At 41.1% G+C, this 18,427-nt stretch overlaps 1 protein-coding gene across 10 annotated transcripts; it reads left to right on the forward strand.

Annotated features, from left to right (window-relative positions):
• The first annotated feature begins 10,270 nt into the window (after positions 1-10,270).
• Positions 10,271-18,218, forward strand: LOC147463005 (protein DETOXIFICATION 42-like). Of its 10 annotated transcripts, none has more exons than XM_086486644.1 (15): positions 10,281-11,548; positions 11,931-13,020; positions 13,235-13,484; positions 13,581-13,698; positions 14,488-14,697; positions 15,799-15,983; positions 16,055-16,190; positions 16,279-16,375; positions 16,467-16,567; positions 16,737-16,900; positions 16,981-17,052; positions 17,190-17,306; positions 17,395-17,490; positions 17,581-17,702; positions 17,807-18,218. In XM_086486644.1, the coding sequence occupies exons 3-15, from the start codon at positions 13,389-13,391 to the stop codon at positions 17,850-17,852; spliced, it is 1,560 nt and encodes a 519-aa protein (XP_086342770.1). In that variant the 5' UTR covers positions 10,281-11,548; positions 11,931-13,020; positions 13,235-13,388; the 3' UTR covers positions 17,853-18,218. The 10 variants fall into 10 exon arrangements, with proteins under 10 accessions (XP_086342795.1, XP_086342803.1, XP_086342770.1 ...); XM_086486649.1 differs by having other exon boundaries at positions 11,931-12,196; XM_086486669.1 differs by having other exon boundaries at positions 10,271-11,548; positions 11,931-13,484; positions 17,594-17,702.
• The last annotated feature ends 209 nt before the right edge of the window (positions 18,219-18,427 follow it).

The following is an 18,427-nucleotide window of genomic DNA, read 5'->3' on the forward strand; positions in this document are numbered from 1 at the left end:
TGTTTGTGTCTTGACTTGGAGAAAGTTGGTGAGAAAACGCTTTTGGACATTCTCAAACTCTTTCCAAGTAGACTTCCCGATGCTTCCACCCCACACCTCCACTCCATAAAGAAGCACCGGTGTCACCAATGTGTCAAAGAGGTACTTTTTGAGAGCCCAACACTTGATCTCTCCTGCATTGCACATGTTCTCAAATGCATAATAAGCCCTCTTTCCGGCTTCCAAGCGACGCATTGCACAATCCTTCCATTTATGATTGGATGGAACCTCAAGGCCAAGGTACTTGAAGTGATCTACCACTTCAAGTTTCTCATTGTTGTATACAATGCATGGATTTTCGTCATTGAGGGTCTTTACAAGCATAACCTTGGTTTTGGATCCATTCACGATCAGCCCGCTATGTAGGCAAAAGCGTTCCAAGACACTCATAAGCTTTTGTGCATCTTCTAAGGTATGTGCCAAGAGCACTACATCATCGGCATAAAGCAAAAGCATGATCACCGCATTTCCAATCTTAACCTCTTCTATGCCTTCTTGCTGCATAAAATCAAGAACCATGTATTCCAATTCATCAATGAGTAGCCCAAAGAGGGTTGGGGAAAGTGGGCATCCTTGTTTGACACCAATAGTGCTTGCAAAAAATTCTGAAATTCCATCTCCCATACGTAATCGACAAATCACTTTTTGGTAGATGCGAAAGACTGCATGCATAAATTCTCTCGGCACTTGAAGGCTTTGCATACGTCTCCAAAGATTTCCTCGCGGTACCATGTCAAAAGCTTTCTTGAAATCCACAAAGCAACAATACAACTTTTTTCCTTTCAATCGAGACGCTTCCATAAGAACTCGAAGAGTGACAAGGTGATCAATAGTGCTATGATGCTTTCGAAAACCTGCTTGGCCAAGCGCACGTTTGCCATTCTTTTCAGCCCATTCACTTATCTTCATCTCCATGATACATCCAAATAACTTTGCCATCAAAGAACCAACCATTATAGTGCGATAGTTGTTCACATTGTTTACATCTCCTCCTTTGTGCAAAGGTTTGATCCAATTTGCACTCCAATCATGAGGCATGCCATACTGAAGTGCAAGGTTAAACATATCGCATATCCAATATCGTGTTTTCTTGCTTGTCCATTTAATCATTTCAGCCTTGACACCTTGAAGGTCACCTGCCTTGCGAGTAGCAAGTTTCTCAAGCGCGCGGCATACATCTTCAATGGTAAAGAAGGGAGACATAAATGGAAGGGAGCTACAACCCTCCATCTTATCAACATTGGGTTGCTCATAGAGGTTCTTACAATGCATATACATATCCTCAAGAGTCAAGTCACCAAAGCTCTCAACGCGCTTGCCTTTTAGATTTTGCCAAAACTTGCCACATGCATGTGCTTTCTCTTGTGCTAAAAGAAGTTGTTTTTCGACTTCCCACCTTCTCCTCTTCTTTTGAACAAGTGCTTTGTATGTGTGTGAACATTCCAAGTAAACTTCCTTGTCTTTGATTGCATCCAATCTTAGCAAGTGTTTTCGGGCTTGACTACATTCCATGTCAAACCATTTCTTCTTGGTGCTACCCTTCTTAGACCTTTTGCAAGACATGTGTTTCGCCGAAAAGCATTCCTTCGCACAAGAGAAAATTACTTCTTTGAAAACTTTCCACTTGCATTCTAATGTTGGGCTCCCTTGATGCTCTATCATGCTTAACATTTGGTCCACCATATCAGCATATATAAGTGCTCGTTTGAAGTCTAGACGTAGGTACAAATGATTCACATCATGATTGGAGGCTACATGCTCGGGCCGTTTACCACACTTGAGGTCAATACATAACATCCTATGATCCGATTCCGGATTCCATTCACCAAGTGTAAAGCTTTGTATGCATTCTAGAGTGGCTTCTGAGAACAACATATAGTCAATCACGCTAGCACCATTGTGCTTTCTACATGTAAAGTCATTGGTGCCTTGCCATAGAGATACACCATTTGCAATGAGCATTCCGGTACTATTGCACATATGTAGAAGTGACTTTCCATAGTGATCCACTTCTTTTGCATCATTAGAACTTCGATTATACATGTATGAGTCATCCACTCTTCTTGATACATGCGGCATGTCGACTTGTTGTGTGTCGTGTTGTAACATATTTGTGCGAGCATTCATGTCTCCAAAAACAATGACTTCACCTTGATCCTTGTAATAAGCAATGTCTTCCTCTAGTTCAACAAAGGGCTGATCTCTATCCATATTCAAGCGAGCATAAAAGTTGGAGTCATAGTGAGGAATGTAGCAGCCGGCCACAAACATGACTTGACCATTTGGTGGGCTGATTTTCAGCCATAAGTAGCGTTTATACTTATCTTCTTTGACAATGGAAACATCTTTCAAACCCTTTTTGGTCATACATGCTATGCCTCCTTGGCCTCTTCGTTGCTTTGCATTTTTGGCCCACATCAAAGAATGTACATCGTATTTGTCAAATCCAAGAATTCGTTGCGCATCATGCTCCCATGTTTCGACAAGAAGTATCACATCGGAGTCATTGGTAAGCTCATCAATGCCAATTCCCGCATTCCATGGATACCCGTTACAATTCCAAAAGCTTATTCGCAAGCGTGAGTTGGTCTCATAGATCATGTGTCCCTATTTGTTGGGTGGACTTGCATCCTCCTCAAGTGCCTTTTCTTCTTGAGATGATACCTTAACCTTCTTGCTTCTTTCCTCGTATGCTTTGCGACGTACATTTTGTTGCATAAGAGTGCGATCCTCATATACATTACAACCCGTTCCTTTGAGGTAGATCCAACCATTGTCAAGGATGATCTTTCTCTTTACCTCATCAGCCATGGTACATACAATAGGTCTTTCTCCCGAGCGAGGGACTCCTTGTTTTCCAACTCGATGTGCACCATAAGCCATGATTCCTGACATGCCAAAGTGTGTAGCAAAAAACTCTTCAATAGCAACCGCAAGAGATTGGGGTGTTTCCATGCTTTCCTCCTTGATTCCACGAATGACGATGTTCTTTGAGCGTTTTTGTCGTTCTTGCAATTCTTGAGTGTCCACATTCTCTACATTCTTTGCTTGGACAACGGCTTGCGTGATAGGAGATGTAGAAACCACATTATCCTTACATATATCAGCCCATGATTTGGATGCATTTCTCATCTCACATACATCATGTCGTATTGTATCTATCGTTTCCTCTTTCAATACATGATCACTCTCAACTTTGCTCAAGCGCTCTTTCACTACATTCATGTCCACAAGAGAGCGTTTACATTCTTGAACTTCATTCTCAAGATGCATCAAGCGCGTTGTTTGCATTTCAAGAACCTTCTTGAGGTGCTCATTCTCCACAACGAGAACTCTTAAAGTACCATTCTCCATTGCAAGTGCGCGCAACTCTTCACCTTGCTTGTTGACGGTTTCTTGTAACGAGATCAAGTAAGCCATGATCATTGCTTCCGTTGTTGTAGACGATGTGGTTGGATTAGCATCCAAATTCCTTGGAGATTTTGCATCATTCTCCATGGCGAGTGTGGCTTTTCCACCCTTGCGAGTTTTGTCTGACATTGCCTTCAAGTCGGCAACAAAAACGCAAAGTTTTGACAGTTTTTTCAGTTCTGAGATGCTGTTACAGCAAAGCCTTCCATTACACAGAAAAATTTTGTCTTTACATCAATGCGTAGAGGGCTTCGTGCTCTTCGATTGAGGCTATAGATCACCTAAATCGGAGTTCGGATGAGCAAGTTATGGTCAAAAGAGTGAACTGCTGTCTACTAGGTCAAAAAACGGCTGTGTGTGTGTGTGTGAGAGAGAGCAACTGAGAACAATTATATATATACCGCTCTCTCTCTCTCTCTCTCTCTATATATATATATATATATATATATATATATATAGAGAGAGAGAGAGAGAGAGAGAGAGAGAGAGAGGGAAATAGAGAGATAGAGAGTGATATAGAGAGAGAGATAAGGAAAGAGAATATATATCACACTCTCTCTCTCTCTCTATATATATATCTCTATTTCCCTCTCTCTCTATATATATATAGAGAGAGTGATATATATATATATATATATATATATATCACACTATTTTCTCTCTCTCTCTCTCTCTCTCTCTCTCTCTCTATATATATATATATATATATATATATAGAGAGAGAGAGAGAGAGAGAGAGAGAAATAGAGAGATAGAGAGTGATAAATAGAGAGAGATAGGGAAAGAGAGAGAGAGAGAGAGAATTAACTAGAGATAGCTACGGAAATGGATAGAGAGAGAGAGAGAGAGATTACTTCAAGGTGATTACTTCTGGTCGCAATGTGAAGTGGTTCAAAGTGATTACTTCTGGTCGCAATGCAACAGTACGCAGAGATGGAAACAAGCTTGTGTAGATAGATTCTACAAAGGTTTGGACAGATGCGAGCGACACGTTTGCTCTCCCCGAACATTGCGAGGAAGTGGTTTTTGTATCGGACCCTCGAGAGCGACAATGGTGGTTTGTGGTTCAGCTTGCTCCAAGAAATAAACAAGTATTTAAGGGGCAAGAGCTCCTGGAGGAAAGTTGGCCAGACGACACAGATGCTACTGTGACATTAGATGAGATGGACGAAGGTATGGCAGAGGAAGCTGACAGATATACGAGGGATGACGCAGACGAGGCAGATATGATACTTGTAGATGAAGATGCAATGGATGAAGACAATCTGCCAGAACGAGTTGGGACAGAGTTATGTCTGCAGCAGTTAGAGATAGACGATGATACGGTGCAAGATCTTATCGATGATGCCTCACTAGTCGAGGCTTGTAAGTGTTTGTGTGAAGACGTTGATTTAAAATTAAGCTCTTTCTTAATTTAAACAAAGGTGTTCTGACGCTTTCTTTTACTTTCTTTGTGCAGGACTTTAGTATGGCAGACCAGTATCCAGATCCAGTTTCTATGAGTGCGGATGCATTTATGGGCTTCATCACACGGATGACGCCCAGTCAGATGGTAGATGAGTCTCAGTATTGGGTAGCCAGAGCAGGGGTATCACGTCTCCGGGCTTCACACCCGAGGGTCCGACGCCTATTGGGGGGGGGGGGGGGGGGGGGGACGCCTATGTATACGACGCCTGCGAGGTCTCCCATCACGACCGCTTCGACACCTAGGGGTACGGCAGAGGTGGGTACGTCATCATCTCCGCAGCACAGGCGCACTCGCCGATCTCAGTGATCGTCAGGTGGAGGTGGTGGTTGTTGTGGAGGAGGGTCCACAGATGCTTCGACCCCTCCTCGCTCACGACCCCCGTCCTACCCAGGCACACCTCTCGACACACCTCTTAGCACACCTCGGACACCTTAGGGGCCACACTATCCTAGTGCCTCCAAGGTCTATACTGTACGGGCATATGGACAGGTTGACATGGGTAGAGTCGGGACTGAGATGAGACAGCGGGTTCGTTAGCTCGAGAGCTGCATTTTTCGACCAACATTATGATACCTTGGCCTGGATCAGGATCACAGCAGAGTTAATTATATAGTGGAGACCATCATGAGAGAGTATTAGCCTGCTCCGGGTTCAGAGGAGCTTCCGAGGAGGTGGATCACGGGTGTTGCACGGGACACCGTGAAACATCGTTGAGATGCAGCTCGTCGAGCTTTCAGGACAGGCTCGTCGAAGCCTTCGAGCATCTCACACGAGACGTGGCAGCAGATCAGGGAGGACGAGCAGACAGCGGACACGCGGTTCAGACAGCAATGTCAGGCCGTGGAGGTACGACAGATGACCAGGGGCACATCTCATCTTGGCAACGGAGGCTTCAACACCTTTCGCTATGAGTTTGTGAGTTTCCAATCCAATCCTAGCTATGTCGTTTTTTTAAAAACGCGATGAATCATGTATTTTTAATTACTTTGATTTTCGTATAAACGCAGAATCTTGCAATGCATCGAGCCCCAACACGCCAGGAGGAGACAGATGGATATCGGAGAGGTATTTATGAAGTATTGAATGATCTTGCTGCCCGCAAGAGAGCCTATAGACTGGGAGGCTTTGGAGTCTCGCTGATCCTGAGGTGAGACGTTAATATATGTGAGTTAATTTAATTAATTAAGTATATGTGAAATAATATCATACTAATTTTGTGACTTGTCCTTTATGTGCAGATTGTGACGCGGAGTCATCAGTGGATTTCTATATATGTTTTGTGAGACACGGAGACATCTCTGTGTCTCTTTCTTGTATAGACATGGTTATGGTTATGGTTATTGTTTAAACATGGTTATGGTTATGGTTATTGTTTTGTTTATGGTTATGTTTAACTTTATGGTTATGGTTATGGTTATTGCTTTGTTTATGGTTATGGTTATCGTTATGGTTTTGATCAATATGGTTATGGTTATGGTTTTAATTTGGTTATGGTTTTGCACAAAGTTCGTTATATATGAAGTTCGTTATGGTTATGGTTTTAATTTGGTTATGGTTTTGCACAAAGTTCGTTTCATTTCTTGCATCAAGTTGTGCTTTAAATCTCATATGAGATCCTACATGCATATCATGTAAGAGGCGTATACATATGGTTTTTTTTTTAAACGTTTATGTTAAAACGAAGGGAACTCTACCAAAATTTATGCGGGAGCACAGTTGATTTTGGTACTGCTCGCTTTCTGGGACAGAGGACAGGCAATTTGGTTGTGGCTATGTCCATCTTTTCACTGGGCACAGGCCAGGCTGCCTATCCTCTGTCCAAGATTTTTTTTTTGATATGGTCGTCGAAATACGCGTCGATAGGGGCATCGAAATACGCGTCGAAGAAAAAGCCTTTCGACAAACATATTGATGCGTATTTTGACGGTTTCACAGGGACGAATATTTCGATGCACTTTTCGACGTCCCGCGTCGAAATCTGCGTCGAAGGCACCTTTTTTTGTTGTAGTGAAGGGAGAATCATTTAAATTGTGATAAGATAATGATTGAATTTGCAAAAGCAATTAATCATATTGAAGACCATTGAAAGGCATGTAGCATGCTTTGGGGAAGACACATTTCACATATTTCAACAAAGATTCATGGGATTTTATATGAAAAATATGCTGCCTTTATGAAATTAAAAGAACAAAATGCCCATACAAGGCTTTGGTCACGTGAGGTTTAGTTATCAGGTATAGATAACTAAGCCAACTATGCTTGGACAGAACATAAGATGAATAATTAAAACCTCTTGCATGGTCATGTGAGGCTTAGTTATTCATTCATCCTCCCAACTAAGCCTTCAACTTCACAACTATGCTAAAATCGGCATAGTTACAAAGGGTGGGCATGGTTATTCATTTAATGCTCCTTTTTGCGTGTGGCCAAGAATGTGGCTTAGTTATTTGTTCAAATGACTAATAACTAAGTCTCACGCGACCATAGCCTAATTCTTAACAATGATAGTCAATATTTTTGGCTTTCTAAAACAAGCCGTAGTGAAGAGGGGAGGCACACGTACATTTGACTTTGCATGTCAAGCATTGAATGCTTGAGTTCTTCTTTTGTTTAGTTGGGATAACTAAAGGAAGATTTTAACAGCCTTGTAGTCAGTGTTCGGGAAAAATCATTTTTCCAAACATACAAAATGCCTTTCCTTGAATTTGCCAAGAGCAAAGTGAAGAAACTCAGGTTACTTTTTTAGGTTTTTACACTATGTTTCTCTATTTTGGGGTAGAATTTCTCCTTTCATGTGGACATAAAAGTTTAACCTCTATACCTCATTTCTTGGGAAAGAAAAAAGAATTAATTTTTTAGTGTTCATTTCAATAATGCAAGTCTAGTTCATTTTTGAAGTACTCTCCTAATTATCATGAATGCTATTCTAATTAACTCTTCGTAACTTAACCAGTGATACCAGAGTCACAAGAGGGTTAGTAAATCACTAATCCCTTTGGGCCTCATTAGTATTAGTAATAATTACTCTTTATAATAAATTTTGAGATTAACCAAGTGTGATTAGGCTCTTGGGTTCTAGTCCCATGCACCATCAATAATCTTGGCCAATCAAGCTTTGGTTAGTAGAGAATAAGTTTCACGTTTTGTGTGTGTGTGTGTGTGTGTGTGTGTGTGTCTTACATTACATACTTTTGCATTAATCTCCTCTTGCATCCTCTAATAACATCTCTAAATGTACACTTGATTGGTCAATATATTGCTCCATGATCAATTAGTGGTTTCCCAAGAATAATTTGCCTCATTTTGAACTCTATCCCCTTATATTTATGTGATATTTTGTGCCATTTTTCACTAACTTCAATGCACAACAAGCAATCATTTCTTGATTATTTTATTGTGTGCTATAGAAGACCTCCACAAGTGCTTTTAGTAAATCCCTTAATCACTAGATTTGAGGATTTTTCATCCTTACTAATCAATCCCTTAAGCTATTGCTATTTGTGTGTGTGCGCGCGCAGCACCACGAACAAGCATGCAAACCTTTGCAATGTCCAAAATAAGAATCCTTTCTTTTCCTCTCCGCCATGCAACCCCATAAGGGGTAGCATGGCTAGCTCATTGACGCTAATTTGAGAAGACTCAAGGACATGGGTTGAAGGTCCACTCAATTTTTTTGTGTGAGGAATCCAAGTGGTTTTGCAACACTAGTAGAAATGTGTCCCTACAAAAACACATGAAAATACATATACAAGATAATATGATGGATTTGAGCATGCCTTGGGAGTCAAGCTTGCTACAAAATTCATGGAGAAACATGAGAGAGTACAAGAGAGAGCAACATGCACATCTCTGCAACCGTAGTGCTATGCATGAAAGAGAGATAGATAGAAGATAGATAGATTTTATTATCGTCCTCGGAGGTCAAATATGACCTATGGGACCAAAGTTACATGTGATGTAGTATGTGTATGACTGATGAGTGACTCTCGATGCTCCAAAATTGTAGTGATGAGAGTCGCAATGGAGAGCCCACACTTTGGCTGGGAGAGGAAAGTGTGTAGGTCTAAGTTATGGCTGAAAATGTGAGAGAAGCAAGTTCGGATGTGATCAAAAGCTGAGCACTCTAGTAGTGTGTGGTACTCAGACTCTCGAACTTGCAGTGAGCATAATGTGCACAATCGATTTGACTCTTCTCCATTGCCCCAACGCCCTATCTCGCATCGAAGAAAATGGGAGCTAAGCCGAATTGCTGCGATAGTGCATATCGCGGACAAGGAATAGGCTCAAGCATGTAAGTGTGAGTACGGTTTCCTCTCTCAGCGAAGAACATGGTTTTGTAGTTGGGGGCAATATAGGTGGTGTAATGTATGAAGCGCACCGGATTTCTCCCAAGCCGTAATACATTGGCGTTGTAGAAAAGCTTCATTCACTTGAGAAAAACGGCACAAGTATGGGTGCTATCTCCCCCCATGCAGAAGTGAACTTCATCCTTATACATGTATTTAATTTATGGATGACAAGTCAAGCTCAAAATACATACACTCCACCTTGGGTAATAACACAAGAGACTCTATTTACAATAGCAATATAACCACTCACATAATAGAGATATAATGATTGGTGCAAATCATTTGCTTCAAAGATGTGGCTGCACAATTTAAACTTGAAACCATCACTTGTTTGCCAATTCATCAATTTACTATGGATTAACATCATAACAATTGACCATCATATCATCATCATTATAACCAAATCCGCAAACAATATTTAAATATCCAAACATTTTTTTCGGTACGGGATTTGAGGGCTTATCAAATTGGACCTATTTCTTAAGGTGGATCCATTGGTGACTAGTCACATTGGGGCCAACCTCTTTACCTTTATGGGTAGACGTAGGTCAATTTCAATCGAGCCTATATACTTGGTTGGGTTTGATAGCTAGGCAAACTATTAAAGTGCCACCTTTGCCAAGAGGAGGATCACATATCAACTGCAATACCAACTTCAAGCTTACACACATATTTTTCCAGCAATAGCAAAGCAAAGGTTTACTTCTACTAATAGATTGTTTCCACAAGCATCAAAGGGAAACAAAGTTATTCATCAAAGATTTTCAAACAAGAGCCTCTCTCTCTCTCTCTCTCTCTCTCTCTCTCTCTCCACTTGAATAAAAATTCCTACACCTAAGCATAACCAAAATTGAAATGTATGTTATATCTCTTTCCTTTGGAGATGATATGTTAGTGTTTATTCTATTTTAAGGAGTTAAGAGACTGTCCTTGGGTAACCTCCAAATGCTATGACCTCTCCATAAGGACAATGGAAGAAAAGGGAGTGGAAAAATTCAATGGTGAGGGGTTCCATACTTGGGTGACCGAGTCACGAGTTATGGGTCACTTGATAAAAAAATGAATTGTAACCTATTTTATCCGATGAACCATCCGTTTGTGAAGCACAAAAGCAACCATTTACATATTGCAAGCTCAAGGACAAAGGTAAAGCCAACATCAACTTATGGGGTTTAAGCCCGCAATTGCAAACGTATGCTCTTTGAGAGAGAGGATATCACACTCTCCTATGCATGCTTAAGCCTATCGGCAATCAACTTATGGTGTTTATTCCCGCAATTGCAAAAGTATGCTCTTTGAGAGAGAGGATATCACACTCTCCTATGCATGCTTAAGCCTATCGGCAATCAACTTATGGGGTTTAAGCCCGCAATTGCAAAAGTATGCTCTTTGAGAGAGAGGATATCACACTCTCCTATGCATGCTTAAGCCTATCGCCAATCCGTATGATGCAACAATTTGGCTTCAATCCCACTTTATTGCTGTGAGAGAGGGTGTTGGGGAATTGGAAAAGAGCCCCTTGCAAGTTATGGAGTCTAAGCATCATACCCTCCACGACAGCCACTCCCAACATGGCTTGCTTTCCTCAAATTTTCAACCTACTCATACATAACTTTCTCCCCTAATTGAGCCCCATAGTGACTAGAGCTTTGTATACCATCCACACATGATCACACCTAGAATTGAGCCCCATAGTGACTAGAGCTCTGTATACCATCCACACATGATCACATCCAGGTAGTCAATGAGTGTGCCTCGGCTTACAATTGTGCCGCTCGAAAATTCAATAACGCCGGTTGGATAAAAAATAAACGGAAGAATACAGTCTAAAATTTGGATTTATACAAATTTCCTCTTTTGAAAAAGGAGTTGTGTATGGTTTTAAAGAGTACTAATACGGCCAACCGCTCTCTCTCTCTCTCTCTCTCTCTCTCTCTCTCTCGTGCATAGGGGCTTTTGTCAGTTTTGGAGTTTAGCCTTCATGTCGCAGACTTCTACACTTGTCAAGGCCTCCCCCTTGTGCCATATTATGTTAGTCTAGATATTATGTTAGGTTAGATGTTAGTTGAAGCACTCACAATATCAGTATTGTAGGATTGTATGCTTTTTCGCAGCCAACACAAATGCCATGGGCACTACATTACCCACTCCTTTATAAAAGCCATGCGCACCCAACAAGAAGAAGACAGCCGCAGCCGTGGTAAGAAGAAAATAGAGCTTTCTCTGGAGGCTTCAGATGCTCCCCTCTATATCTTTGAAGCTCCCCATTGAAGCTCAACATGTATGTTCACCTGCATCATCTTCCACCTTCAATTATGCCATTTTTTTACCATCAGATGGTAGCTTATATACACATGTTGTGCTGTTGGTAATGTCTGCTCTGACTCGGGGAATAACGCGTTAGTAGTTGATTCAGAGGCAGAAATTAGAGGCTTTCTGCTGAGAAAAGAACCAAGAAAAGGTGATATGTGGTGATGGGATAGTTAGGTTTTGGAGGATGAGGGGACGTCGTATTCATGACCAGAACTCCGTTGTTATGTAGCTCTGCATGATTCATCGGCAAGTGCAATAATCGCATGAACAAGACAGTTGTTGCTGCTTGCCAGAGACACGCATACACTTGAGCTTAGACTAACTTGTTTGCACATTTGTTTTTGGCACAGATGTCATAAAGCTGCAAGAGCATCAGGTTGCGATCGCGCATTATTGGATGATATGTGACCGTTCACTGTCAATTTAGGCTACTTATCCATCTCTCTTGCATCCCAATCCATATAAATATCCTTTCTGAACAGTTTTGATCCATTTCCATAAGTACAAATTTTACAATATAAGCCGTGTTTTCCCCTTTCATGCGACATAATTGCTCAAAAGTTGCTGTTTTGTAGAGCTACAGAGCTTTGAAGAAAACTGTTTTGTGCCAAGAGAGGTCGTTGTTCGGCCTTTCCTATTGAATTATGCTCTCATTAGCTCTAGTTATTTCAGCATTGCTTACATAAATCATATTCATAATTCCACATAATTCAAATCTTCACAATCATCTTGATGTCAATCATCTGTGTTATGACCGAGCTTCTGACATAATTGCATTTTCCAGCTCCTTTTAGACTTTAGCTGTGGCTCCTTCTTGTCCCATATAACAGAGGCACTAATTTGTTTTAGCAAAGAAAATCTTTCTATTAAGTGCATAGGCTAGTGGATTTGTAACCTAGCGATGAAAGGATTGTGCTTGTGCATAGAAGCTCACATTCGGTTCCTAGCCAATCTTGGGCTTTTCCCTATAGGTAAAAATAAGGAAAGATTTAGCTTTAATCCACTCACCTCAATTACTTCTCCTATAAATTTTCATGTGCTCAAGTGTAGTAGGCAATTTCCAACATTCAGCCTTTCCTTTAGCATCCTATGCAAGCATGCCTCTTCCATTTGTAAAGTTCAACTATTTAAAATCCCTCCTTGCAAAATAAAGGAAGGCAAAGAAAAGCTCTTTATGAGGGCTCGTTTTAGGGCAGACAATGGTGTACGCCAACAGTAAGCGTAGTCAATGAATGTGTATCAGTATATGTCGCTCCAAGGATTGTTTTTATCCTCCAGTTACTAAATTTATTATATACCGTTGTCATATGGGTGAAATTATGTTTAAGTATTGATCCAAACCTTAACAGCTATTGTGAAGCATAAAGTGTGTAATGTTTGGCATAGAGGAAGCTTTAAAAGACCCCACCCTGTCCTCTCCAAGAGCCAATGGAGATTAAGGTAAAAATGACATAGCTCACAAAATTATATAAAACAAAAAATTATGTGGAGGTGTCAAATACTTATAATTATGCTTGAGAATGGTTACAATGATCCATTAGCACGTTGCACCTACCCTCAGCCCCAATTTGTTCATGAAATTCTATGTTAAGATGTTGATTCGAGTGCTGAGTTTGAGCTTTCGTTGTCTAACTACAATTTCTGAGTGTTGAAGATGATTGAGAGTGGGAGCATGAGAGTTGAGCAAGCGGCGTGTCTGCAAAGTACAATTCGTTCGTAGCAAAGATGAGCTGATGCTCCGAATATCCGACATGAACAGCCTACTTTTGGATTCTCTTATGCCAAAAGTCTAGTAAGCCACCTTGATCATGTTTCTTAAAGAAGGTAGTTTAACACAACCAGAATCTCAACTCAAGGAGAGCAATCAATGCTGCTTAAAGATTTTCCTTGAAGGTGCCAGGCAAGTATACCAAATAATTTTTTGACTAATTTTCCAAACAAGTAATTGCGGCAAACCTAGAACTGATTATTGCAAATTGGTTTTTTTTTTGTTTAGCAAGGTCTTCAAGAATGATGAGCTTGGACAGGACATTGCCATCATCGCCTTTCCAGCTTTAGTTGCATTGGCAGCCGATCCTCTTGCCTCCTTAGTGGACACATTTTTTATCGGCCAGCTAGGTAGAATGCTCTTATGGCATTAGTATTTGGTTATGAATTCACAGAATAGCTTTGTTGTACCGAATATTGATCATTGGCCCATTTCCGCATGATGCAAGGTCATCGAAAATTAGGGGCCTATTCTGGGAGCAGGAACACTAGTCCTTTTTTAAAAGCTTTTATCCATCTATTTTTTTCACATGACAAGTCTAAAGGAGAAGAAACAAAATATTTATACAGGAAAACTAGAAAGAGAAGTTTTAGCCTAAATCTATAATCTTCACCCTACATCGACAGCACTTAATGGGGATGCCTTCTCTTGTGAGCCCACCCAGTTGTTTCTCTACACAGCCCCAAAGTAGCATCTATTTCTACTTATTTTGGTTGCAAGGCTTGCTATATGTGCTCTCCCTTATTCATAGCCTTGTACAGCTTCCAAGAAATTAACCCTCCTATGTGCCACAAATAAACAGGTATGCCAAGAGAAATCTCCATCCCCATTAGCAACAGAAAGAACGTTACTTTTGTTTGACGTATGGGAACAGTTTCGGGAGACAACATTCCCTTCAAGGCCACTCTCATAGACTTCAAGATGATGACCTTTCATAGCAAGAATGTGGTTCAGATATGCCTGAATCAAAATTCTGAGTATAAAATCTTTCTTTACAGTTTCCAAGCATTACTGAAAGACCTGTTTTTTTTGGGTATGTGGTGTAACATCAATGGGTGCCATTCACTCATCTATTGCTCAAAGTTTTATGCTTGATAATCCATTTTGTACTGATGATTCCAGTTTCGTTGTTTTTGAAGGTTCCGTGGAGCTAGCCGCCGTTGGGGTGTCCATTGCAGTTTTCAATTTGGTATCAAAGCTACTGAATTTTCCCGTGTTAAACCTCACAACGTCACTTGTAGCAGAGGAAGACAGCACAGAATCAGGACATGTATCTGAAATTCAGCTGGAAACTGGTCTGTCTGGGTCCTGTGATGTTGAAGAGAAAAATGCTTTCATTGCAAGTGAAGGCAAGTGTACTAGACAAACTAAGTACAGCTTCTATATCTGAACGTATTCACCGACATGACTCCAGGTCAAGTTTATAGCAAACTTAGTCTATCAGGAAAACGGAGTCTTTCTCGGTGTTTTTCATACAATGCATAACATCATGAGCTTCTGCTCGAGAGGCACCGCATACCTAGCTAGGTACGATTGAGGGCAGGTAAAGTCCCAGCTAACATCATAAAGTTTTACACTCTGTTCTCAAAAAAATAAAAGGGGTTTTCTTCTGAAATCCTTTGGCACTATTCTCTATTCATTTTCGATACTCTCTTTCCGACGATGATCTCTTGATCAACAGTCGACCAGGTGCCTCTTGAGTCACCATAGAGCACTTCACAGGATGGGAAGTGATCAAACGGAGTAGCATCACTTCCAGAGGCATGGTATGCTGAGGGAATGTATGATATTCCCTCCATTTTAGTGAGGACCACCCAAATACAAAGTTGTCCGTAAAAGAACCTCATTTACAAAAACATTAAAATTAAAAATATGTGGAGCTACTTGTACGTGCATTGATCAACACTGTAACTTTTTTTCATAATAAGCTGTTGTATGTTAGCCCTGTGTCGAAGGGAAAGGGATCAAGGTGTACACACGCACGCCCGCACACTCATGACGCCACTGCTCCTGCAAAACCCGTATACGTACTACTTGAAACAACATCAGACTTTTCATGTTATCTGGCCGGTCATGTTTCTAATCAAGCTCACAATGAGCTTTGTCTATGATGAATACCTTGAGCCCAATCTGTTTTTGTATAACCATTAAGGCATCGCTCCAAATTTTTCCTTAAACGCGTCTCATAGTTGACAGTGGCTTTAGCATACCTCATGATACTCATGGCAACGTCAAGATGATTTTGCAAAACTTCTTCAAAAGCCAGCTTACTACTGCCTTTAGAATATCCTTCAGAATACTAATCTAGACTTAGCAGGCATTGGGACCTAGACGTGAAGGTACCCTAATCAAGCCTCCCAGGACTACTACCCATAGGTTGCTTGCATAAATTAACTTTTCTCAGCTTAAAAATTCTCTTTCTAAATTCAAGCTGACTTCTGGTGGTGCAGGTTCACACTGTCCCATGGACAAGAATCATAATAGCAAAGCAATTGAGGAAAGCACTGGCACGCAGCGAAAGACTTTACCTGCCATTTCAACAGGTTTAATTGTAGGTTCTATCCTGGGCATCTTTGAGCTTGCTTTTCTGACATTGGGATGTGGACGGATTCTGGATCTTATGGGCATTTCCAAGGTAGCCTCTGACACATTCCAAAGTGAGACTACATGGTACATCTCCACAATATTTGGCTGACTACTGTGCAGGATTCCAACATGCGAAGACCAGCTGAGCAGTACCTTTGGCTGCGTTCATTAGGTTCTCCAGCAGTCGTCTTATCCTTGGTGGTGCAAGGTGTCTTCCGAGGCTTCAAAGATACTCAAACCCCTCTCTTTGCCACAGGTGAGCTTGAGTTAACCATCTTTGGGTTCGTTCCGCTCATTGAGGCTTATTCAATCAAGTCTGAAACATATCCGACCTTCTGGTGCAGCTTTCGGAAACATTGTGAATATGATACTTGTTCCTATTCTGATGTTTACGTTTGGTTATGGTGTTAGCGGGTCGGCTGTCGCCACAGTAATATCTCAGTATGAGAAATGTTTATGCTCAACTGTTTAAAATGACTGTTAATGAATCTAAAGATAGACGTAACAGGAAGCTCGGATACGTTGCTTGTAGGTATCTAATTTCCCTAATCCTTCTGATGAAGCTTTGCAAAAAAGTGGTGCTCTTCCCACCAAAACTGGGTGGACTGCAGTTTGCTCTGTTTCTAAAAAATGGTAGGTTGGTCCTTTGAGTTTCTAACATGATACATGATAGCTTATGCTATTGTGCTTGCTTAAGCTTCCCAATTGCATTTGTGTTACATGAAATGATCCATCTGATTCCGTCAAGTCTCCACCTCCATCTCCAAATTGACTAAGCTTCCTTATATTGTCGATCTGATAGGAGGCCTTTTGTTAGCTCGTTCAGCTGCAGTGATGCTCAGCTTGACTTTGGCCACCTCACTGGCTGCAAGGCAAGGTGCTATTGCTATGGCTGCCCATCAGATCTGCATGCAAGTTTGGCTTGCAACATCTCTTCTTTCAGATGCGATCGCACTTGCTGGTCAGGTCCTGAGGGTTCCAATTCTCACAAAGCGTTTCAGATGTCAACAATCAAGGCTGAACTAATCATATGATGCAATGTGCAGGCTATCATAGCCAGTGCTTTGGCCAAAGGTGACTTTGAGCTGGCAAAAGGTGCTGCTTTTAGGACACTACAGGTGAGAAAATAAGACCACTTGTTTTGAGCATGTATGCTCTCTAAAAGTCTAAGCTAGATGATGGGCTAATCTACGCTTGGTTTTCCACAAACTAATCTGCTAATCAAGTTATGTCTCAATTTCTGAGGGTTATGCAGATTGGTTTTACCTTTGGTATCATGTTATCTATGATTCTTGGTGTTGGTCTCAGTACATTTTCCAAATTGTTTACTAGTGATCATATGGTGCATAAATTTCTAGAAATAGGGACCCCTGTGAGTAAAGTTCACTTTGAATCAATGCAACTTGATTCTAGACCACATCCCTTGACAACGTCTAAAACAGGCTGTTACTTCTTTGCAGTATGTTGCTGCCACCCAGCCACTGAACTCTGTGGCTTTTGTGTTTGATGGCCTTCATTTTGGAGCCTCAGACTTTACATATGCAGCATATTCTATGGTAAGATTGGCAAGAAATCCTTTGTTTTAAAGCATTAATGCGTGTTCTCTTTAGCATCATGCATCTAGGTATTATCCTCCATGCTTGCAGATTGTTGTTGCAGTGTTCGCATCAGGCCTCATGCTTGTTGCTGCTTCAATGTGGGGCTTCACTGGTATCTGGCTAGGACTTACTGTGCTGATGACATTTAGAATGCTCACTGGCTTCTTGAGGTAGTCTCTTTATATACTGCTGACCCCTTTTCCTCACAAGTAAAGGAATGCTCTTATAAGCATTAAGCCCCGTTCCTTTCACTCTGTTTGCTTTCTTGTTGCAGGGTAGGCACAGCCAGTGGGCCCTGGAAGTTCTTAAGATCCTTGTGAAAACTTGAAGAGCTGTACATTGAAGTAGAGTTAAATTGTGATTGGCATTGGGTTACAAATTGCTGAATATCTTCTTGTCATCGGCATTTGGGTTATGCATTGGTGAACATGCTTCACAAGGAGATAATCAGCGTTTTTCGTGCGTATATTTCTGTGAATCCAAAAACCTTGCAAGACGGCACTAGGGTTAGAACATTCAGTGACAGATGCAGCCAAATGCTTCCACAATCTGAAGGTTTTGCAAAACCTGTGCATTCTGTGAAGGTTTTGTTTTGCAAGCCTGTGTATTCTTGGCAGGTTGCAAACAAGCTTTAGCATCCCGGCACATTTTGTGTGAGTGATTATATGATGGTGCATTCAATGCTAGTCTACTGTAATGTGGGTGTGTGTGTGTGTGTGTGTGTGTGAATTGATCCTATAGACATAAATAGAGCAAAAGCCAACATCCCGCTCCTCCAAAAAATAAATAAATAGAGGGCCTTGTGTTTAGGATGTGTGTTGATATCTTATTACTAATACTTATACACAAAAGAACTATTCATTCAAGAGACAACTGGCTTTAGATTGCTGGAAAA

The sequence above is a fragment of the Adiantum capillus-veneris genome, chromosome 2, assembly GCF_014529385.1.
Source record: "Adiantum capillus-veneris isolate H3 chromosome 2, ASM1452938v2, whole genome shotgun sequence".
NCBI lineage: Eukaryota > Viridiplantae > Streptophyta > Polypodiopsida > Polypodiales > Pteridaceae > Adiantum > Adiantum capillus-veneris.